Source organism: Podarcis liolepis (assembly GCF_965112155.1).
Source record: "Podarcis liolepis genome assembly, chromosome: 9".
In the NCBI taxonomy this organism is placed as follows: Eukaryota; Metazoa; Chordata; class Lepidosauria; order Squamata; family Lacertidae; genus Podarcis; species Podarcis liolepis.
The window spans coordinates 47056776-47082136 of record NC_139564.1 but is presented as its reverse complement, the minus strand read 5'-3'; the positions used below and the strand labels follow the sequence as shown (position 1 = coordinate 47082136).

Here is a 25361-nt window from a genome sequence, read left to right as displayed (position 1 = left end):
GTTCCTCCCCGGGGGGGGGGGGCAAAAACAACTCTGTGAATGTTGTTTTCCAAAGATCCCTCATTTTCACTCTTGTTAGGAGATTCTTCCATTAACTCATTCTACCTTTCTGGCACCTGTGGACAGAGGATACCAGTGCAACGCTTTCACTGAAATCATAAAGGATCAGCTTTCCTTGTAGGAAACAGAAGGTTTCCTCCAGCAGGCTCAGAGGGCTTTTATTTGAAAGACTTAAATTGCTGTTGGTTGTACTATCACAAACAACTAATATGGACTTGCAGGATTAGGGTCTAGGCTACAATACAATTTGATCAGGACAGGAATTGTATTTAGAAAATGCTGTGGTGAAAAACTTGTTTACTCAGGGGTAAGCTCCATTTATTTTCATGGGGTTTACTTCCAAGTAAGGTAGAATTGAAAACCTTATCCCCCCCCCACGAATTAAGCATATTGACTTCATATTATTTTCCAAATGCCTAAATCGTTTGTACACCTGCCTGCTTTCCAAGACTCTTGTTCTTTATTGCATAATGGATGTGTGTGTGTGTGTGTAGTAATTTTGAATATGAGACAATGTGTGTTGGCCAACATTCACTTTATAATAGTTCTTCTGTATTCTTTCAGATTGACTTTAATACTCTCCTGCCCAATGGACCTCAAAAATTTCCCAATGGATGTCCAAACATGTATCATGCAGCTGGAAAGCTGTAAGTGTGAACATAGTATTCTCATGTTCATAGCACATAGTCTTGTGGCACCTTGAAGGCAACTTAAGTATTGCAGCATAAGCTTTCATAGGCAAAAGCTGCCTTCTTCAAATGCATCATGTATCATGTTGATGTTATATGGATCAAATATTATAGGCAGTAATGGGTGAAATCCAATGGTATCCATGCAGAAGTGGAATGGACTTCCCTCTGCACAATCAGACCTTCCTCTCCTTCTGCTTGTAGGACCCTCCAAAGCTAATTTGGGGAGCATGAAGGGTTGCAGGGGAAGAGAGAAAAGGGAAGTCTGATTGAATGAGCAGCAGTCTAGTGGCCAAAGTTTGTGAATTATGCCAAAAATCAATCCTAAATAATTATAATGATCCCCTTGTTTCGGGATCAGAATACACGTTTCTCCATGAAGAAAATACTCATCTCCCCAACCTCTTTGAACGATACCCCAAATTTTGGAGAGTGGAAACACAGTCACTGATGCCTTCTTTTTCATGCTTTCTATGTTATAGCCAAACTGCCCCGCTACTGGTAGTTACCTGTAATGGTCCTGATATAGGGCAGCAGAAAATTACAATTATTGGGTGATATATATTGTATGCATGTGAGATTTATATTAACAATAGTGATTGTCCTCTAGTCAGACTAGAATAAGCAGGGTGGAATGTTAAACCATAGTAGGCACTTGTTTTTCTCGGTGGAACTTGGGTCACACTGAAAAGCATGTGTGATATATGTAGCTCCTAGAATTCTACTCTTCAAGTAGAGCCTTGTGCATTTGGGCCTGCTAAAGGCATGTTATTGGGTTGCCTTGCAGGAAAGTAGTAAAATCACTGCAGTCAACATTTTGATATTTTTGAACCACAGCGGGATTCCTAGAGATCCGCTCAGATTCAGTCAGCAAAGCAAAGCTGCTCTGGAACATGTGCCCTAAATAGTAATTTGTAAAAAAATAATGAGAACAGAACTCAAATAAGTCACTTCGGCTCAGAGAACTATAAGGCAAAATGTCTAAACCAATCGAGCTCTTTGTGAACAAAAGCTTCCTATACAAAAACACTATGGAGCCTTCCATTGTGCTGAGGGCACTTTTGTGTATATGATAAAACTAAGAGAGGGGGGTGGCATCCAGCAATAAATGCTGGTCATTCTGCAGAATGGAAAAGTAACATTGAAAAATAAAATTAAAGATTTCTTCCAGTTTTCCTTTTTTCTATTTTAAGGCCACAGAGTCCACCACTTGTATTAGTTATCAGCATGTAGACTAGACTAGGCTTTGTGGGACAGGTATAGGTCACCAATTTCCCCAGTAAAGCCCCTCACCATAGTTTAAATCCTTTTCCTCCAAATGATCATAATCACATGGAGGAAGAGAATGGGGCTGCGCCTCCTGCCCCCACTATATCCTTAGCATTTCCACAGATCCCATACCCCTGGTGGCTACGTGTTGCCGGGTAGGATATCTGAAGAAAGAGCTTGCTTGTCTCCCTGTGCTTTAGAACCTCTGGCACATATAGAATAGACACCACTCTTCAGACACTACTCCAACATGTGGCCAATGGAGGGGCAGGCCACAAGGATGTGAAGATGGCAGCAGGACAAGTGGATGCGTCTCCACTGCCTTCCTCCACAGGAATTGGATTGTGTGGAGACAATGCCTGAAGAGGGCTTGTTTCTTATCCAGGATGACTGGGCTGCAGGTGACACATAGTCAAAGCTCAGGGATAAGTAGGGTTACTATGTGCCTCTTTTCCCAGGACACTTCTTTTTCAGGGGTTAAATTTCTTCTGAGTGGATTTTTCAAATTTGCCCAAATGTCTCTGTCTATACTTTTTGGATGAGACGTAGACATAACTGGTGGTTGAAAACTTGCTTTCCTCTTCTCTTCTCTTCTCTTCTCTTCTCTTACCCACCCCCCTCAGCAATATATCACAGCTTCTATAGGCTACATATAGCAGGGGTATTTAAAATCAGAGCCGTCAGAGTGCCCTCTTTCTTTGCTCTTCAAAATATGGCAATCCTAGAAGGTAGGCTGGAGAAATAAGACTCTGATGCCCATGGGTGATATTTTTTGCTATGTAGGCATCATGCTACAAGCTTATTATCCAAGTCTGTCCTATCATACTGACTGTTAATCATATCCCTATTGGTTCTACCCTGTATCAACCATGTAGAATTACAAAAATGTAGCTTGCCTGGCAGTTTCTGAAAGGCTGTTTGAACACACCATGGTCTGCTTGTCTGCTCCCATCTCTTCACAATCCCACTCTTCCCCACTGAGGCAAGTGCAGTGACTTTCTGCCCTCTGGTGCACAAACTGTATTTGATAATGATGTCATTTCTGGTGCATTAACACAGAGTTCTCCTAATATATTTATATGTCTTGGGTCAGCTCATGATTGCAATGAAATGAAATAAGTTTGACACTGTTATCAACAAAGCAGTCTAAAGTGCTAATCTTACTGAATTGGGAAAGAATGGGGGACTGCCAACTGCTCACAGGATCAGTCCAAAGTCTCACTGTTTTGGCAGGCTGTTCTAATAATTTCTAAACTGTAGCCAATGATGCACTCATCCTTTAGTAGGTTATGTAGTCTCCTAATTGTCCATGAAGATCACTTATAAATTTTGATATTATAAATTAAAATGAACTAAATAGCCATGTAAAAATATACATAGCTTTCTCATTGACAGTGTCATGTATGGGACAATGTTATAGCAAAAGCAGAAAATAGTCATGTGGCACTTTAAAATGTAATCCCATTGAACTGAATGGGATCTTCATGGAATGTGCTGTAATATATTTATTGCAGTACAAACTTAATGCATGAAGTGTTAGTCTGATCCCACATAACATGTCTATCCTCTTCAGTAATTTCTGTACCATTGTTCAAAGGGAAGTGTTAGTCCAGGGAAAGTGGAAGAGGAAACTGTGCTGGAATTCCTTTCACCAATCCTAACTAACTTCCCATTGTTGCAAAATGTAAATGGGGGTGTACGTAAAGATTGCATTACATTATGTCCACCATCTGACCCAGCCAGACAAGCAGAACCTAGTGCAACTAGAAATTGGTTCCAGCAAAATTCTTGCGCCGTAGCCCTGGAAAACAATATAACTGTTAGCACATTGTGGCAAAATAGGGAATGTTGCTCAGTTGCCTGGGTAATGTGTACAAACATATTTATTCTCCCTGGCCAATTCAGAGAGAGAACAGTGGAAAAGTTTTGTCTACCCTTTGTGACACCACCATGAATTTGATCAGCTATGTGATGCAAGGACACCATGTTCTCCTTGTGATTCCTGATTGTTTGGGATCACACACTGGCAAAGAAAGACCCCCTAAAAATAGTGCTGATGCCACCACTCTTTATTCTTTGATAGACAAGAAGTGTGTAAAATCTCAGGCTTATATAGTGTTAGGTCACATCTTTAAAAACAACACATACTGTCGTATAATAGATATATGGAAGAGACACAAAGGAGGTCTCCTTGGTGTGTAAAGTACACATTAAGATTAAAAGCTTCCATCCTTAGATAAATTCACACAAGAATAGCGCCTCACAGGCACATGATTGTCCTCAAAGCCTCTCTGAACAATTGAGGGGGCCTCCTGAGCCATGAGGGATGGGGCACGACCCCCTCAACTTTCCAAAGATTCGTTTTGAGGGGAAAGGATGGAACAAGAACCTTTCTTCCTGTGAACATCCGTAAGACCATGGGGTAGAAGAAAAGGAGACTGAAGGTGTTTTCTCGGCCTTATCAAACCCCCCCCCCCACTGAGCTCTCTCCCAGTAGGATGAAAGTGAAGGTGGAGGCATGTTTTGTGTACTTTTCCTGATTTTTCTGATACTTCATTTACACCAGCTCCTGGGCTGGCATACATTCCCTTAAACCCTTCTTTCTCAATGTTGTGTCCTCAGATGTTGTTGGACTACAACTCCCATCATCCCTGACCACTGGTCTTGCTAGGTAGGGATGATGGGAACTTTAGTACAACAACATTGGGAACCCAAGGTTGCGAAAGCTTGTCTTAAACCACTCTGTCACAAGATCCAAACCACACCAACAGATCCCTTTGTGGGACTGTCCTGACTTTGGGGCCAGGCTTTACATCTTTCCACAGCACTGGGGAGGAGGAATTTAAATCAGACCACCATTCCTATTGTAGCGCTCTCTCTGAACTCAGAGATCTAATGTTTCGTATGGCCCCTGAGATGCCCTCCGAGGAACTATAGGATTGCTGAGTTAATGACATCTGAGTATCCAAGGCTTTCACCTTAATTTCTGTATTGTCTGTGGAGAAAATCCCTTAAGTGTCTCTTCCATGTGCCTATTATACAATGCTAAAATGGTTTACTTTTGATAATGGAACCCGAATACTAGATGTGTTTTGTTGGCATATCTGCCTAGGGTGCTGTCTTGTTGCTCCCATAATGCCAGATTTATTAAAATTGGCATGTCTGTTGTTACAGATTAGGTACACACTGGTGCAATGCAAGTTTTGGCACAGGCTATATAGTGTGTATATATGAAAAGCACAAATTCAACCCAGCTACAACCCTGTGGAATAATTTATACTATCTCAACCTTCACTAGTCTGATATCTTTTTCTTAGTGATTTTAAAACATAGCAGTGAAAAAGTGAATTGCAGGTTGCCTCATGTCTTCAAAAGGACAAAAGGTAGAAAGAAAATATTGTATCAGCAATTGCCTATGCATTTTTCATAGTTAAATGAATTGTAACATAGAACGAGTTAGTGGCCATGGCAGATAATTATAATTAAAATACATATTAAATGAATGAATCTCATTTCTGAAAATCCATTTTGACATAGCAGTTGTTCCTTGTCAGTTCAATGAGTTGCACTCATGAGATTTTACTCCTGGCTAGAATCTACATGCTTCAAATGATAATTTGTTTTACACACAGCTGGTTTTCATCTGAATGTATACAAGGTGTGATAAAATATATGCATCTGTGGTTCTCTCTCTGTAAGCTTCTTCTATGGATTTGTAATAGGGTAATATTGCATGATATTGTTCATTGAGAAACACAGCAGTAAGGTTATATACAGGATAACACCATTTTAGAGCTAAGGTTGCTTTCTAGATAGTTATTAAAAACTTCAGACACAAAAGAACACAGGAATCCAAACTAAAACAGGAAACATTTACACTATACCTTTTTGCATTGTTGTCATCACTGCCCAGCTGAGCATCAAAAGAAAACCTCATGGAAGACAAACAAATAGATGGAATATTTCAAAACATCTGGTCAATTTTGAAGAAATTAATAAGGACTGATTTCATAGATCAGCACATTTAATGGGGATACTCCAAGCTTAATTTGAGCCAAGATGTCATAAACTTTTCCTCCTACAGTTTACACTGATGATGATGATTATGGTGATGATGGTGATAAGAATAAGAATAAGAATAAGAATAAGAATAAGAATAAGAATAAGAATAAGAATGATAAAGAAGAAAATATCTTTTCTTCATTTAGGAAAATCTCAGGCAAAATTTGAAAATTTCCCTTCATAATGGAATCTGGAGATTAAGCAAATATTATGTTATGACAACATCTTCTGTGTGCTTTGTTTTTAATTCCTAGTTGGATACACGATGAACGATCTCATCTTTGAGTGGCAAGAAAAGGGAGCTGTCCAGGTGGCCGATGGACTCACTTTGCCACAGTTTCTCTTGAAAGAAGATAAAGATTTATGTTACTGCACCAAGCATTACAACACAGGTAGAAGAATCACGTAGTTTGTTGACAACTGAAAGTCCCGTCGTTTCTCTTTCCTGTTAGTCATTAGGAGTATTCAGCAATGTACTCAAAACAAGTGCTGACAAAGCAGCAATGGCTTGTGGAGAGTGATGGGATGTTGTCTGCTGAACATTATGGCTGCCACCACTAAGTGGCAACCAAGGGGATTGTAATCTCATAGGAAAAACAGCACCAGACTTTTGAAGTGGGGAAAAAAGAATCCAAACTATAGTTTTATGAGCCCATTTTACATGTAGGAGCTTAAGAAAGGCAAGAGGGAAGCAGGAAGACACAAGGGAGCAGAAGTACATGGAGGTTTGGTTTTGGGTGAAAGCCAAAGAAGCTGGGGAAGAGGTATGCAATGAAACACAAATGAAATCAGGTAGATTGTTGGAATCTTCCATTTTTCCTGTCAGAGCTCTTTTTAGACTCAGTGAACCGAAGCCAATAAATTCATGTTTGAACAGAGATTTGAACCTAAGTCTCACACATTCTAGAACATACTATTTTAAAAAAAATTGTTGTAACCTTGAAACCTTAGGATGAAGGGTGGGTAATTATTATTATTATTAATAATAATAATAATAATAATAATAATAATAATAATAATACCACATCTTTTCACCTGGGTCCTAAGTCTCAATACCCATTATCCATGGACTCTGAAAGAAAAGCATAAAAGGGAAGGAATTTGGCAATATCCAGGGGAGAAAGAAAGTCATGTGAGGGAGAGTACATAGTAAGCTTACAATACTGTGAGGTGGTCTGAGGACTTTACATCCATTTTTAAAAAAAAACATTTTCTTAAAAGTAAGAGCTAGGGCATGTGGCTACAAAGCCATGTGCTTTCAAACCAGCCCTGGAATGTCCCTGGAAATTGTACTACCTGATAATGTAGCATTATTTCTAGCGTAAAAAAAAAGATGGTCCCTCTTTGAACCCACCAAAAGTTCAGCAAGGTGGAATGTTCAGAACAACCCTAGCCAATATTTTAGCTTCTGGACAGAAATGCTGGGTAGATAGCAAAACAGAAATTTAATCACCTTTGTGTCAGCTGGCAGAGCTATGCCTTTGCCTCTGTTGATCAACCTGTGGAACAAACCATATGCCAATCCCTGTAATAAGAGTTCCTTGATTAAATAAAATGATCAGAGGGGAAAATGGAGAATTATTAACAATGATTTAAGTAAGCAGTTTCCCAAGAAAACAGCATGACTTCTTTCCTCACACATAGCAAACTGTATTTTGCTTGCCTCTCTCTCTCTCTCTCTCTCTCTCTCTCGCTCTCTCTCTCTTGCATTTATCATGAATTTAGTTTTTGCTCTTTATACTCCCTGTCTTCCAAAATTAATGTTCCAGTTTCCATCAGGCCTTGTACAAAGCTCAAACTGGATTCCTTAATGCAGAAGCAGGTTCTGATGAAGACATTTGTAATATTGTGGGTTAAAACACCTATTTGCATGAGAAGCACTCCAATTGACTTAGGTCATTGCCTCACCACACAATTCAAGTACTCTTACATCACTTTAACAGTCATGGCTTCCCTCAAAGACTATTGGGAACTGTAGTTTGTTAATGGTGCTGGGAACTGTAGCTCTGTGGGTTGTCTCCTAACAACTCTCAGCACTGTTAACAAGCTACAGTTCTCATGATTCTTTGGGGGGAGCCATGGCTGTTAAAGTGGCCTTCAAAGTTGTGCTGTGACTGTGCAGTGTTATTATGAAAAGTCAGAGTAATGTTACAAATGATTGAATAACCCAAAGCCTGTGTTCTCCAGTACTCTTAAGAAACTCCTTGCTTGATTAAATGAAAAGTCTACCTAGTCCAGCATTCTCTTCAGAACATAAGTCTAGTCAGTATCACCTGTTCTAGAAGTTCACAATCATGACATGAAAGGCTACCCGCTGTTTGTCTCTGGCATGTAACATGATTTAAGTATACTGTGAATCATATGAATATTTTTTTTTTCCCTAAATAGAAATGGGAAAGAGTAAGAAAAACCTGAAAAAATATTATAGATTAGTCCAGGTGTCAGCAAAGTTTTTGTGGCTTGGGCCGGTTCACGGTCCCGCAGACGCTGCGGTGGGTCAGAGTGTGCACATGTGCGCATGCACACACATACAAGCACTGATTCCGACACTCCTTCCAGCACGGAGGAGGCGTGTGCAGCTTCCCATTGGCTGCAGGAGGTTCCTGCAGCCAATGGGAAGCCGGTCAGCATCGCGGAAGGCGGTCCATGCTCTGCTCCACGCCAGTTTAGCGCCGTTCACAGGAGCCAACCGAGCGGGCAGCGGGGTCCCCCGAGCAGGTGGTGGGCATCCATTGGCTGGTTAAATGACCCCCATGGGCCGCTTGTGGTCTATGGGCCTTAGGTAGCTGACCCCTGAATTAGTCACTTTCATCAATTGTTATAAACAGAAAGCTATTTTTAAAAATTGCTGTATCGTTGCATTTCTTACCGCTGATAAAAAAAAAAACCGCAGCTAATTCCGCTAACAATTTGTCTCTGTTGTAACTAGGCAAGTTTACATGCATTGAAGTTCGATTCCACCTTGAAAGGCAGATGGGCTATTATCTCATTCAGATGTACATACCCAGCCTCCTAATTGTCATACTTTCTTGGGTGTCGTTTTGGATCAATATGGATGCAGCACCAGCAAGAGTGGCTTTAGGAATAACAACAGTTCTCACCATGACAACACAGAGTTCAGGGTCACGGGCTTCCCTGCCAAAGGTATGCAAGCTCTTGGACTTTATATGTTTCTCTCTGTGTGTTTTGCTCCTCAGTGAACATGGGGCTATTCCCCCCCCCCCCCATATATCGTGTGTTAGCCCTCCTAGTCTTAAAAAACGTGCCACTAGCAATATATCTACAGTATAGCACAGTTTATGGAAGAACTGCAGTAGCAAAGGAGATTTTCACCTTGTAAATTAACCTTAAATTGCTTTAATCATTTTCAACTATGTCAGATTCTCTGCTGGTGGTGGAAATGTAGATTCTCATCGGAGATATTCCTTTCTCTGCAATAGGGCGTTTGTTTTATATTCATAGAATCATAGAGTTGGAAGAGACCACAAGGGCCATCGAGTCCAACCCCCTGCCAAGCAGGAAACACCATCAGAGCACTCCTGACATATGGTTGTCAAGCCTCTGCTTAAAGACCTCCAAAGTAGGAGACTCCACCACACTCCTTGGCAGCAAATTCCACTGTCAAACAGCTCTTACTGTCAGGAAGTTCTTCCTAATGTTTAGGTGGAATCTTCTTTCTTGTAGTTTGGATCCATTGCTCCGTGTCCGCTTCTCTGGAGCAGCAGAAAACAACCTTTCTCCCTCCTCTATGTGACATCCTTTTATGTATTTGAACATGGCTATCATATCACCCCTTAACCTCCTCTTCTCCAGGCTAAACATGCCCAGCTCCCTTAGCCGTTCCTCATAAGGCATCGTTTCCAGGCCTTTGACCATTTTGGTTGCCCTCCTCTGGACACATTCCAGTTTGTCAGTGTCCTTCTTGAACTGTGGTGCCCAGAACTGGACACAGTACTCCAGGTGAGGTCTGACCAGAGCAGAATACAGTGGCACTATTACTTCCCTTGATCTAGATGCTATACTCCTATTGATGCAGCCCAGAATTGCATTGGCTTTTTTAGCTGCCGCGTCACACTGTTGGCTCATGTCAGGTTTGTGGTCAACCAAGACTCCTAGATCCTTTTCACATGTACTGCTCTCAAGCCAGGTGTCACCCATCTTGTATTTGTGCCTCTCATTTTTTTTTTTGCCGAAGTGCAATACTTTACATTTCTCCCTGTTAAAATTCATCTTGTTTGTTTTTGCCCAGTTCTCTAATCTGTCAAGGTCGTTTTGAAGTGTGATCCTGTCCTCTCGGGTGTTAGCCACCCCTCCCAGTTTGGTGTCATCTGCAAATTTGATCAGGATGCCCTTGAGTCCATCATCCAAGTCGTTGATAAAGATGTTGAATAAGACCGGGCCCAAGACAGAACCCTGTGGCACCCCACTAGTCACTCTTCTCCAGGATGAAGAGGAACCATTGATGAGCACCCTTTGAGTTCGGTCAGTCAGCCAGTTCCAAATCCACTGAGTGGTAGCATAGTCAAGACCGCATTTTACCAGCTTCTTTACAAGAATATCATGGGGCACCTTGTCAAATGCCTTGCTGAAATCAAGGTAGGCTACATCTACTGCGTTCCCTTCATCTACCAGGCTTGTAATTCTGTCAAAAAACGAGATCAGGTTAGTCTGACATGACTTATTTTTCAGAAATCCATGCCGACTATTGGTGATCACAGCATTCCTTTCTAGGTGCTCACAGACTCTTTGCTTAATGATCTGCTCCAGAATCTTCCCTGGTATTTATGTCAGACTGACTGGGCGGTAATTATTTGGGTCCTCTCTTTTCCCCTTTTTGAAAATAGGGACAACATTTGCCCACCTCCAGTCTGCCGGGACTTCCCCTGTTCTCCAGGGATTCTCAAAGATGACTGCCAGTGGTTCTGAGATCACATCTGCCAGTTCTTTTAATACTCTTGGATGCAGTTCATCTGGCCCTGGAGACTTGAATACATCTAAACTAGCCAAGTATTCTTGTACTATCTCCTTAGTTATTCTGGGCTGTGTTTCCTTTGCTGAATCATTTGCTCCAAATTCTTTAGGTTAGGCATTGTTTTCTTTATCGGAGAAGACTGAGGCAAAGAAGGCATTGAGGAGTTCAGCCCTTTCTGTGTCCCCTGTTTGCATTTCACCATCTTCTCCTCTGAGTGACCCCACTGTTTCTTTGTTCTTCCTTTTGCTACGAACATACCCATAAAAGCCTTTTTTGTTGCTTTTAACCCATCTAGCAAGCCTGAGTTCATTCTGTGCTTTAGCTTTTCTGACTTTGTGTCTACACGTGCTGGCTATTTGTTTGAATTCCTCTTTGGTGGTTTCCCCCCCTTTTCCATTTTTTGTACACATCCTTTTTAAATCTTAACTCAGTTAAAAGTTCTTTAGATAGCCACCCTGGCTTCTTTAGGCACCTTCCATGTTTCCGTCTCATTGGTATTGCCTGAAGTCGTGCTTTTACTATCTCCCTCTTAACAAACTCCCAGCCATCATGAACTCCCTTTCCTTTTAGTATTACTGTCCATGGGATCTCACCCAGCACTTCCCTAAGTTTTACGAAGTCGGTTTTCTTAAAGTCAAGAAATTGAGTCCTAGTATGCTTGGCTGCTCCTTTCCGCTGTATAGTAAACTTCAGAAGAGCATGATCACTCGTGCCTAATGATCCTTCCACTTCTACCCCACTAACCAGGTCATCAACAATGGTTAGGACCAGATCTAAAATGGCTGTTCCTCTTGTTGCTTCTCCCACTTTCTGGACAATGAAGTTGTCTGCAAGGCCAGTGAGGAATCTGTTTGACCTTATGCTCTTGGCTGAGTTTGACATCCAACAAATATCCGGGTAATTGAAGTCCCCCATTACTACTATCTCCCTTCCTTTTCCATGCTTGGCCATCTGTTCCAGGAAGGCATCATCTATGTCCTCCGTTTGGCTTGGGGATCTATAGTAAACTCCCACAATGAGGTCACTGTTATTCTTCTCTCCCTTAATTTTGACCCAAATGCTCTCACTTTGGCTTTGAGGTTCTAAGTCTTGGATCTCTTCAGAGGTATACACATCCCTGACATATAACGCCACTCCTCCTCCTTTCTTGTCTGGTCTGTTTCTCTGAAATAGATTGTATCCCTCCATTATTACATTCCAATCGTGGGACTTATCCCACCAGGTTTCAGTGATGCCTATTATGTCATATTTAGTTTGCTGTACCAAGAGCTCAAGCTCATCTTGTTTATTTCCCATGCTTTGCGCATTAGTGTACAGACACTGAAGTCCATTAATCATTCCCCCATGTCTCTTATTTAAGGATTTTTCCTTCCCACCACTAGGTCTGCGTGCTGTTTGTTCCATTTGGTCTATGACATTTGGATGATCATCTTCATCAATTGATAGACTCCTACCTTCAGGAGCACTGTCTCCCTCCCCCACATTAGTCAGTTTAAAGCCCTCCTGATGGGGTTTCTGAGATTTTTGGCAAAAACATTCCTCCCAACCGTTGTGAGGTGCAGCCCATCGCTTGCCAGAAGTCCATCTTCAAGAAACTGCAGTCCGTGATCTAAGAATCCAAACCGTTCCTGTTTACACCATTTGCGAAGCCAGCTGTTCACTTCCACTATTTTTCCCTCTCTCCCTGGGCCACGTCATTCAACTGGGAGGACAGATGAGATGACAATTTGTGCATTTAATTGCTTCAATTTCCTGCCCAGAGCCTCGTAGTCTCTTTTGATCTTCTGGAGGCTATTGCTTGCAGTGTCATTGGTTCCCACATGAACCAAGAGGAAGGGGTATTTGTCAGTGGGTTTTATGATTCCTTGCAGTCGTTCAGTTACATCTTGGATCTTAGCCCCGGGGAGATCTACTTCCTTTTGTGCCACATTCCCTCAGGGGCTCTTAGGGTCAGTTAACAGTGCTTTCTGGTGACAACTACTTTTGGAAGCAAAAGTACTTAAGACAGGCAGTTATATTAGACCCACACATGTGGAACTGTCCAGAGATTTGCTGAGATCCAAGCTGAGGGCTAGAGCTGAAGCTGCAGTTGCCATGATGCTGCTACCAAGAATAGCTTCCCTGAGGCAAACAATACCAGTTCCTGGTCATAATCTTTGCAAATGCTCATTGTTGTCTTAGCCCATCATCTTGTAAGTTTTGGGCTTTCTCCAGATACCACCAAGAATCCAGTGTGGGTGGATTCACAAATCATGGGGTATCTCATGCTATTGATACTTGCAAACATTATAATTGAAGAGAAAGTGTGTTTTCAGCAGAATCTGGATGGGGGGTGGCTAGTGTACCTTCATAAACCTTGAAAGATATTTTAAGAGGGGCAAGTTTTGGGGATTAAAGCTAAACCATTTGTGTAGTGCACTTCAGCCTTTATTTCAATTATATGTGTAAATCTCTATATAGCTGCACTTGAACGACTAAGCTAGGTATGAAAATAAATCTATGATTACAAAACCTGCTGCTCAGAAGTAGTATTGCAACTCTCTTGTGCAATAGCCATAAAATAGTGAATATAGTTGTAAGTAGTAGCTTTATTTATTTTTCTCCTGAACACATTTTTGGCAGTTACAACACCCTGATTTGTACATACAGGTCTTACAATTCCCTGTAGTTCACAAGGTGATGGCAGACATAAAGCATCACTAGTGTGAGATCTCTGTTATTTGATTTACTGTTTCAAGGTCAAATTCCGTTTCCTTTCACTTTGAAGAAACCCTGATGCTGACTTCAACAGAACAGTACATCAATATAACTGAAACTAAAAAGTGCTCTGAAGTGTTGTACTGTTTGAAACTTTTACTACTAGATGTTCAGTTCTGAGAAAGAATTGGCCAGTGTCTCTGAAGAAAAGAAATAGTCCACTTGGCTGTGTAGCTTAATTTCTTTTGTCATAATGGATGTGGTGAGGGCTAAAATACTGTGTTCAGCACCTAAAAGTGGAATATTTGCTGCTTCTTTAAATGGTTCCAAATGCTTCTAAATATATACTACATCCCAGCTATTCATAAGAGAAAAGTTAAAATATTTCTTTCTAGCTCCAAAGACTTTTTGATGCAAAGCTAAAGTTCTGACTGTTTTGAATAGCTGGAATGTACTATTTTGTAGTTAAAACATATGCCCCCCTCCCCCCAAAAAAGTTATAGATGCTTTAACAAAGTGAATCAGCTCCTTTGTGGCTTACAGCGAATATTTTCATCAAATCTGATTAAACATCTAAAGAGAACTGATCTATTCCTCACTAGCACTTAAAATTTGTTTTAAGAAATATTTCTTTATAAAAAATACTCCTTGTAAAGAGCATGATCTTAGAAACAAAATACACATGATTTTCACTTTCCTATTCAGGTAAACAACTTTAAAAAGCTAAATGCCTGATCTGAGCTCATCTGCTCTTGATTTTAGTATGTGTCAGTGTTGTGGAAATGGATGCAATACGACTCTCCTCTTGTTCTTCCTGCAACCCTGCCCCCCCCATTTTCCACAGTGGGTTCCCCAACCCCACAATGTAGATTTCAAGGATAGGTGGGTGCAGTGGAAAGAGAAGGGCAAGTGCTGTTACATGAGCAGAAGTCTATTCCAAAAGCAGCTGGCATCACTGGATCTTACCACCAGCTTAAATCCTAAAAAAAATTGTGGAACTCTACCCATCTAAGCTGGGGATGGGAACCATATGACCATGTGGGGACATGTGGAGCTCAAAGACATAGTCCTATCTAGAATAATAAGACATTTTTGTAGATTCAAAAATATTCAGTGAGCGAGATTGTGAGCATTTGGACTGGGGTTTTGTTCCTTCCACACCAACAATTGGGAAACACTGGCCTGTGAGCACTCCAATTGGAAAACAGCCTTTACCAAAGGTGTCATGGGTTTTGAAGACATTCGAACTCAGGACACTAGGGAGAAACGTGCTAAGAGAAAGGCACTCTTGGCAAATCCACACCATGTTCAACTCCTGCCCAGAAACCAATGTCCCCATTGTGGAAGGACGTGTGGCTCCAGAATCGTCCTCCATAGTCACTTACAGACTCACTGTTAAAACCGTGTTTATGGAAGACAATTTTACTCAGCTACAAATGATTGCCAAAGAAGAAAGAATAATGATTTGCAATGCTGTGTTAGCACAATAGCTGGTAGGTTTCACCCTATATATTTATATGTAATGGCACAGGAAATCTTAGGATAGTGCTTTTAGTGTGAAGTGTTCAGGAAATGTTACTTTTATGGGAAATATAGATTTGGCCTTTGCCCTTTCCCCCCGTAAAACTAGCTTTCTCTCTGGGCTTGGGGAAACACATTTCTCTTTCCTTGACATTAGGAGACACTGCGCTTCCCATCTGTGTTACTAATACGAGCAGTCTTATACTCTGTGCTATCTATAGGTCTCGTACGTCAAGGCTATTGACATCTGGATGGCTGTATGCCTGCTTTTTGTATTCTCGGCACTTCTGGAATATGCAGCTGTAAACTTTGTGTCAAGGCAGCATAAAGAACTTTTGAGATTCCACCGAAAGAGGAAGAAGAACAAGGTAAATATGACAGCCATAGGTTAAAGAAATACAGGCAGCAGAAAGGGCTGTCTGCTTTGTAACAATGGTACAGTGTCTTAGGAGTGGCTGTACAAGTAACATGTTAACACAGGATAACATTCTGTCTGCCTAAGGTCAGCACAAGGCCTGTGTAATTCACAAATCCCGCTGAAACCTTCAGAGAAAGGATTAAAAAGGGATTTAAGTGGGACAAGAGCCTCGTGGAAGCTTGCTGCACAGAGTTTAATTTCACCCTCTGAGAATACTAGCAGATTGCCCCTTCACGATGGAAACTGATGGTTTGAAATGTGTTAAAATAATTTCCTACTATGGTTCAATGGAAGACCTTGATAGATGTATTCACATTTGTTTAATCTACTTACTTATATAAGACTTGTTTTTGGTACTTTTGTATTGGGGAGTGGCAAGAGAGGGAATTAGACGTTGCATGTATTTAACAGTTCGATTCCACAGTTACAGAGTCAATATGAGTTTATCTATTATGACCTTTTTAAAATGGGTTGTGCAGCAAGTTGAAGATGAGCCCACAAAATAGCCAAGGGGTTAGGAATATCAGCAGGGGTACAAGGACCCTGAAGACATAGTTGCATCATAGGAAGGAAGGACACCTATGACTGATCCTCTGGAGAACAAGAAGGGGCTGGAAACTGCAGCAGGAAATAATATATGGATGCAGATGGCCACCGCAAATCCATATCACATTCTCTACATCAGGGGTCTCCAATCATGCTTTACTAGTGGGCACATTTTGAATTTGCTGGGGGTGCCTGTCACAAAATGGTTGCCGTGGAGGGGCAATGGCATAAAACAAAATGTCTGCCACAAAGAGCATGGTGTAATACAAAATTAGAGAGACAACCACCCTAACAACTCTGTGCTTACCATGGGAAGTCAGCTGTGTCCTGCTTGTCCTGATTATGTCGTTCACACACAAACTGGTGCTATTCCCGTCTAACAACAACAGGGAGCATTCCTCAGTACTGGAGGGAAAATGTAAGGTAACCATACCACTCTCATTTCACATAAATTGCTTATAAGGTGCCTTCCCATAACTTCATCTCTGGGAGGGCTAGAAGCGTTCTAGGAAGGAAGGAAGGAAGGAAGGAAGGAAGGAAGGAAGGAAGGAAGGAAGGAAAACAAAAGTGTGTAGCACTACTAGAAGACTTTGTGGGTGCCATGACACCTGTGAGCACCAGGCTGGTGGCATGCTCAAAGTAAAGCACTCTAGATGTTGTAAGTGGAACAAAACAATGCAAGATGTTTAACACTCACCCCACACACAACTTAATAGACATCAACCATTTTATAAGTTGTAATACATTTTCATTTCTTTTTTGCACCAATAAAAATAGATGCAAATGAGTATCCTAGGACAAGAAGAGTGCCAATGTGATCCCATAACCCAACAGCTCCTTATGGGTGGTGACTAATGTCTCTCATTGAGGGCTGGGCTGTAAAGTCCTCCTGTTTCAAAGCTGACATTCATCTTTATTCCCAGATAAAAGCAGGAATAAAATTCAGTCACACGACACTGAGTCTTGACAAATCTTAAAATGTTTTATCATATTATAAAATGACTGGTATTCATGGGACAATGAGTTAACTCCAATATTCTTCCTGGTACCAAATGCAACACAAATTTAAATACATACACATATGCACAGATGTTTTATAGGCTTATGCAGTTGGAGGTGACCTAGAACTTAGAAGTATTTAACATTGCTAGCAGATGAGCTCCAATCATCCAGATTATAATGTGATAGAATCTGCAGAAGTGAGAATCTGTATCATGCTGAAGCCCCTATGGAACAAAAATGAATTTTAGTGAACACGGGCAAATAGTTGGTTCCATTTCAGTTTGTAAGAGGAATGGATTTTCTCATTGGTAAATTAGAACATGTAATTGGATTTCATTAACAACCTGCAATATCCTACTTTGCTTCTCCCTTTTGATCTCAGATAATTATACAGCTTAGTTTCTAATTTTTTATCCATCTGACAGTGGTTAAACATTCACTAGTTTTCTAGTTTAGGACTTTTAATTTTCTTTTTCTTTTTAATCTGCAGTCAGGTTAAAAGAAAAAAGAAAAAAACTTGGCCAGTTGGATTTTATCTAACCAGGAAATGAGCAGAGATCAAGAAATAAAAATTTCCCATAGGGCTCTATCCAACTAAGGCTTACTCAGTGTCAATCCATTGATTTTTTTTTTATTTTTTTTTGGTATTAATTCATTTAAGTCCATTGATTTCATGGGGTCTACTATGAATATGACTTAGTTGGATACAACCATGTTGCGTTCTACATTTATTTCCTTTCATGAACATTAGAAGCATGCTGTGTAAATTGATCAAAGAAATGTGCTGCTTAACACAGTACAGTCGTACCTTGGTTCTTGAACGGCTTAGTTGCCAAACAAATTGGCTCCCGAATGTCGCAAACCTGGAAGTAACTCCTCTGGTTTGTGAACATTTTTCAGAAGCCAAACATCCAACACGGCTTCCGCTTAAGTACAGGAAGCTCCTGCAGCCAATCGGTAGCCGCGCCTTGGTTTTCGAACAGTTTTGGGAGTCGAACAGACTCCCAGAATGAATTAAGTTTGAGAACCAAGGTACCACTGTATTCCATTTCTGACATAGCAATATTAAATACTATATGGGAATGTGGTCAGAATAATGAAACTGCTATTCAATAATCATATGCCATCCACTCAGAGTTTCTCACATATAGATAGCTATTTTATACACTATCAGGCCAATGATCTAGAAACCTGTTAATGATTTTGGAATCTGACTTCAACATTCAAGAATTGAGAATGAATGATTGGTTGGATTGTCCCTTGGTGAGATGATTATTGACATTTAATTGTTACATTCCTTCCTGGTTGGAGAACCATTGTTAGCTAAATTCCCCTCCTTTGCTTTGCTGAATAATGCTCTGTTCATATAATCTGTAGACTGCAAATGCTGTATGCATGATACAACATGGAACAAATACCGGTATGTATATTTGCACAGAGGTACATTTGATTTCCATAATTCTTCCACTTTTTGGAAGGATTCTTTTTGCAGTCAAACCTGTGTTTATTATATGGATGTAGATGTGTATGTCCCACCTTCCTTACAATCTATATGCAATGGGAAATGTATAGGAGCACAGTCTCTCATCACACACACAACGTTTTGAGACTGCAGGAATTAGTGCTGAAACAGTCTTCTGGTTAGAGGTTTCTGGTTGAATATCCAGGTCAACAAACTGTAGTAGACTGAAAAAGTGAAATGATCAGAGCTACAGTGTTGGACCAGTCTCTGTTCTAGGACAAGATGTAGAAAATACTCCCCCCCCCCCTTTTCAACCCTTCCAGTGTCAAATTCACCACAGTTCCTCCTATTAGTTCTTGGAGCGAAGTTGTGATCAGCCAACCACTGACACGTAAATATTTTGTGAGATTCCATTTAGGTTTCCCTTTTTTATTATTCTCGTCAAGCATTCATTTAATGGAATCACTCCATGTATCACTTCAATTTATGTCATTCAAACATGCTTTTGGTGTTACTTATTTTTCCTAGTGAGCTATATAATTGAGGGAGAAAACAAGTGGCTTGACCTTTTCCCAAAACAACACCAGCTTCGGAGAGCTTCTAGTTGAAAAAATGCCCACATGAGAAATTAGGCCTTAAGGGCAGGGGGGGGGACACCCACCATCCACAAATGCCAACAATTATCTTCTTATTCTTTTGTTTTTTAAACTAAAATCCTGACCACTTGTCTGGAGATTATTCCTGCTATAGGCAGCCGAGCAAATAGCCACTTACAGCTTCCAACTAACACAAGAACTAGCAAAAATCTACCAGTAAATGTTAAATAGTAAATTCTGTATTATGTGCAGATTATTAAATAATAGATCATTTAATAATGATGGGTATCAAGTGCCATCAAATTCCAAGTATCAAATATTGCTCAATGAGAAATAATATGTGGGGAAATATGGTAAACCAGCAGTCCTGATAGACAATGTGTCGAACACTGCATACTGATGCATATAAAATATCACATGTCAAAGATCAGATACTTTTGGATGAGCACTGAATATTAGATATTGAAAAGTCAATTGATGCTTAACCTTGAAATCTGCACCAGATAGTTCCAGGATTGAGCTGCAGTTGCAAATTGACTTCAGCTGCTCTGTCTAGAATACTCAGAAGCTAATGCTACAGACTTAAGTAAATGCATGGACAGGTTTGCGCACTACCTGCTGAAAACATTATTACAGCAAAGAGAGAGATTGTGGCCCTCACACTTTATGGCATGTTCTACAGGCACAGCACATGCACGGGAAAACTGATGTGGATTGGAACTTGCCACAGCTTTTGACATAGTATAGGCAAGTATCCTGACAAAACAAGCAGACAACATCTGCTGTCCTATGTCTCCCCTAGTCCCAATGGTGGGCAAACCATAGACCCCTCAGAAGCCTGGATGTGGGGCAGCTCAGCCCCTCAAGCATATTCTGATGCTGTAGTGAGACACTCCCAAGACCCCTTATGAGGTGGGTCCCCCTTTCAATATGTTATGAATCCCAACCAAATAAATGTTTTGACAATAAACGTTTTTTTAAAAATATATATATCTCACAGCTTCTTGGTCAATTGCAGCTGCAAGTAACATTCCTTCCTAGGCCTATTAACCAGTGATGAACCAAAGCCCATAGCAACGATGCCCATTATCTGAAAGAAGGTGGGTAGGAAACATGACAACAAGATAAGTGCCATGCCTATTGTCCATACCCAAATTTATAATCTAGGAACAGGCCTGTGGAAACAGGTTATCCTTCAGATCTGCTTGCCCAGCTCCACCCTCTGGACTTCCAGTTGGCTTCTATGAGCAGGACCGGCCTGGACCTCAAGGGAGATTCTGAGGGGGAGGAAGTGGGGCTCCCTCCCATCATGTCACATGGGCATTGCACAAAGTGGGCTCCCCACATAATGATGGGGAGCTGTACCTTCTGAAATATTTTTGAGAAGAGAGAACATCACATCTATGAGGGGTATCAGTAATGCAAGCATGGAAAACGTACAGCAGCTGATTAAAAAAATAGTGATTGCAAGTGGAAACTTTTGGAAGAGGTGTTGGGAAATTGTATACTTATATTTTGAAGATTCTGCAGTCATCTGTGCAAGTTGGGGTTTTGCCTTTGCATGAATCAGTATCACTAAATTCATGAACTGGATCTAAAGATATTTAGGATGAATACATCTAAAATTCACACCCATTTTGCCCTTTAAAAAGCACTTACAGGGGTTGCAGAGAGTAAGTTGGAGGTGTATCATAAATAAATGATACATATGGATATTGCTTTTCTTGTTGGCATTTCCACTTTAAAAGACGCAAGCATGCATACTAATTTTGTGCTTGTGTTGAAGAAAATATAGTGTTACATCTAAGGCTACATTTTACTAGTCTTTATTTACTTTTCAACTTTTCTTCAACTTTTTAACCCAAGTTCTAAATGCCATACTACTTGTAGACTAGGTTGATTATATGTTTTTTCACTAATAATCATTTCCTTTTTTCCCTTTTATTTTCTTTTGTTGTCTTTGTGGTCTGCCTTCCATTTTGATGAAAGTTTTATGAGGGAGTGCTTGATGGAAATGAAATCAATGAATCATTGCGGCGTAGCAATGGCTTGAGAAGTACAGAATTCATAGACGGGACTTTGCCTCAAATCTACAATATAAATTTAAGGGTAAACTATGAAGAAGATGTCCCATTTGTCCTAACATGCTACCCAGTCATTAACAAAGGCCCAGTCCATTTGTCTGAACTAATGTCTTTCCATGTGGACTCTGTGAACTTCCATTACTACTTTTGTGTGATGATACATATTGTTACTAGAGAGGTTCAGCCTCCCTTCATCATGGAAATAAAATTTGTGGTGGTTAATTTGGAGCTCGTAACATAGAATTCACATCTGATTTTCTTTCTCCTCGAAACATGGTTTAGAAATTAATACATCTAAATATGGTACACCTAAATACTTCTGCAAAAATAATATAAATATTAAGAAACAATTAAGGTTTCCTATACTGATGCAATGTTAAAGCACTGCCAGGATCTGAGAGACCTTCAGTAGATAAGCAAATAAGTCAGTGATAGGGTGCCCCTTGTGCCCAGGGTCCAGAAGAAGCAACCTCTCACCATTTACTAAGGCAGCTCCAAATCTACTTCTTTGAAAGGAGCATGAATATGCTTCGCACATGACCATTGTGAAATGATCTAATATTGTCTGCTTCACTTCTACTGTGTCTTTGTAAAGAAGCATATGCATTTCTCAAAAGCTACTGGAGACGGTGGGGTAGGTTCTGGAAGCTTCAACGATTCAACCATGCAACTGAGTGGCAGGTGCATTCCATAATCTTAAATGTTCTCAAGTGGATACTTCATGAGGGCCCTACACCAGAGTAAGCTTAAGGGGCCTGGTATAAAGTACATCTGTGGTATGTGAGACCTTATAGTTTTGGTCAGTCAAGGAGAACAGGAGACAGTGCAGCAGAAATCAGGTACAATCTTTAATATCACAACAATTCAAAAAGACGTGGTGTCGAGAGGTGATGGATTGAATATTTTTAAATGTTTCTAAGTGGTATGTATAACTAGGTCCTCTTGCTATAAAAATTAATCAGATTATTATTTTTATCTGAGAAAGGCCCAGTTCACATGAGTGTGTGTGTGAGAGAGGGGGGGGGGGTAATACTAGCTTCAGAATATTCTCAGCCTGCTACAACTGATTGTGGGCATCTCCATCAACAGGTATAGCCTGAGAGTGTTGTTGGCCCTCATGGCCATGTGCCATATGAAAGGCTACCACATATGTGTGGCAAGATCTAGCAGCCATTTGACAGCCATTTAGAAATCATCCTGTCATTTTACCAGATGCCACTACAAATCCAAAATCTAATTTGGGTGGGATTAAATTTCCCCAAAACGTTTCTAGAAAAGAATCTGGTAGTTCAATTCATCTCTATGTCCCCAAAAATGGCAGACAGGTGTGACCATACTGTGGCAGCACAATGTTAGTAATAGTAAAACGATTGCAATCACATTATTTGCAGGCAATAAGAGAATGTTGAATTATGAATAATATGGGAAAAAATATATTGAATGTGACTTCATTCCGTTGAATGATGCAGGATACAGAGACAGGGTGAAATGATAATATAATATTAGTAGAATCTACATGCCTGACATTTGCTGACCATGTATATCAAGCTTTATATATAATTGCCTAGGATTAACTATAATGAAGAAGTTATCTTTCACAGTATTTGAAGTAAAAACATGTTTTTTAAAAAAATTTGAATCATGTCATATCATTCATGTCCTATTTTCATTTTGTATCTTTGTTATTCTTCATTTGTTAGCAATCCACAGCTTATTTATTTCTCTGTTGTGTTCAAATTTCATTTATTTTTGTTTATCAGAGTAGGGAGGCAGCCATACCTGCAGGAAAACCAATGTAGACTTTCTTGTTGAAAAGAGCTCTCTTTGGATACCAGTCAATGTTTTCAGTTCATCCTGTTTGTGAGTTTTTCTGGATACACCTGCAGGCTTTGAAAGCAATTTCCTCTTATTGTTGCACTGATTTCACTATTTTGCACTGAACATTTTTAATCAAGCTCAGCTGCAGACTAAGTACATAGTCTAGAGAAAGTTAGGAGCGCAGAAGTCTCCTAGAAACAATAATCCCTTGTCATGGAACTCTGTGTCATGTTTCCTCTAGAAGGTACTCTATGGAAATAATGCATCTGTCTTTCTTGATAAAATAATTGTGTATTGCCTTCTTTTGTTTTTAAGACCCTTTAAAATCAATTAATGATTTAATAATTTTAATTACAACCTTTACCCATCATTTGGCATAATCACACATCACCTTTTAATGTGAAAAGGTTACCAACAGGTAACTCTTTCAATCTCATTTTGTGTGAATATGGTTTCACATTGAGGAAACTAGTATTTTACACACTGGGCACAGGGTTTTTTTCTTAAACAATGTTCCCTTGGAGGGCAAAGCACCACATTTCACCACACGAGGGAGTGCCTTGAAATGGAATATTCAACATACTAAAATGCCATGGCAAAAATCTTCACGTGACATTATCTTGGCAGAGTTAATCTGGAAACTGTCCAGTACTGAGCAGTACTAAAGTCAGGAATCTTCTGGTTTTGAGGCCCACCCTCAGACTGCCAACAGTTGCTCTGCTGCATGCAAGCTGTCTCTAGCTCAAAAGGGGAGGAAGAAAACACAGGAAAAGATGATTCAGAAACTCCACACACACACACACACACTGATACCTAGCTGTGTTCACATCCTGTTCTTGGGAGGTCTTGCCAGCAAAGCCTTCCATTCAGTGACGAAGCTGCATGCTCCGCTACCGGGGGCAGAGAGCAGGCGGGGGCGTGATGGTGCCCTGGGGGCGTGGTGCACATCCTGGGGGTGTGGCACACCGCCTGCGGGGACATTACACACATTTTGGGGGTGTGACATGCCACCTGTGGGGGTGTGGCACCCGGTGCTCAGGGGTGCACTGCACGCGTGGGGGGGGGCCGCTGCGATGGCACCCTACCATAATAGTGGTGCCGGGGGCGCTCCGCTCCCTCTGCACCCCTGTTCCTCTGCCAGTGCTTCCAGCCAGTGGAGCCTTCCAGCAGCCAACCAGAGGGGCTTCTGATGGAGTTGTTTCCACTCCATTGGCAGGGTGGCATTTCCCTTTCTCAGGGGAGGAGTACCATCAAATGTAAGGAGGACAGGTACAAGGAAGTTTCTACCAAGACAGCCTTTACAGTTTTAGGGTGGTTTTAAAAGGGGTTTTTCTTTTCCCAGGTTATTTTTTATTTATTAATATATGTATATACCACTACCTCATACAAACTAGATCAAGGTGTTTTAGAGCAATAAAACATAAAACCATACAATAAAAAACATAGAAAGATTAAAAACAGACATTAACCAATTAACCATTGTGGAAGTGTGCATTCTTAATCACCTGCATAGTCCTGGTGGAATAGAAAAGTTTTCATCCAGCACTCAAAAGGTAGCCCAGAAAGTGCTTGCTTGTTGTGTGTTGTTGTCCAATAACCCTCTCCAACTTTTGTTGTTTTGTAGACAGTTGGTATGAAAGCAGTATATGTCAAAGAGGTGCTTCTAGGTTTTCAAAAATGCTAGATTTCAAAATCAAAGGTGCAACATTTTTTGTGTTGGGTTCCTTTGAAACCACTTGGGGGGGGGGGGTTGGAGAAAAGGATTTACTTGCCTTCCTGTGGTTTGGGCAAAGTTATGTATGAAAATAGCAAATGTTGTAGAAATGCTTGCAGATCAGTAACCAGTAACGTTTCAGGAGAATTAATTGGTGCAGGGGATAAGGACTTGTGATCAATAAAAGCAGTTTGTGGGTTTTGCGGGGAAATTTATGCTCCGCTGAGAACAGTCAGTTCCTTCTTTTTCATCACTCCTAATGTAGAAAAGTTATTCCCTCTTTGGAAGGTCGATCTGTCAGAAAGAAAACTAAAGTCCCCTTCCTGACCTTATGCAAAAAAAAAAAAAAAAAAAATCTTTGCATAAGACACTTGAAATTTCAAAGAGACCAACAATCTGAGTCTATTTGATGCTTCAGGAGCAGCTCAGTTCAAATGAGAACCACTTTGCC

At 40.6% G+C, this 25361-nt stretch overlaps 1 protein-coding gene across 2 annotated transcripts in view; it reads left to right on the top strand.

Moving 5' to 3' along the window:
• Nucleotides 1–25361, top strand: part of LOC310714725 (glycine receptor subunit alpha-3) — a 75712-nt gene that overhangs the window by 41678 nt on the left and 8673 nt on the right. Inside the window, exons 5-9 of one of the 2 annotated variants that reach the window (XM_083520312.1) lie at nucleotides 625–707; nucleotides 6335–6472; nucleotides 9010–9224; nucleotides 15492–15638; nucleotides 21284–21403. In XM_083520312.1, coding sequence (XP_083376438.1) covers nucleotides 625–707; nucleotides 6335–6472; nucleotides 9010–9224; nucleotides 15492–15638; nucleotides 21284–21403 — 703 coding nt within the window. The remainder of the gene's footprint in view (nucleotides 1–624; nucleotides 708–6334; nucleotides 6473–9009; nucleotides 9225–15491; nucleotides 15639–21283; nucleotides 21404–25361) is intronic. The other variant, XM_083520311.1, reaches the window with a different exon arrangement.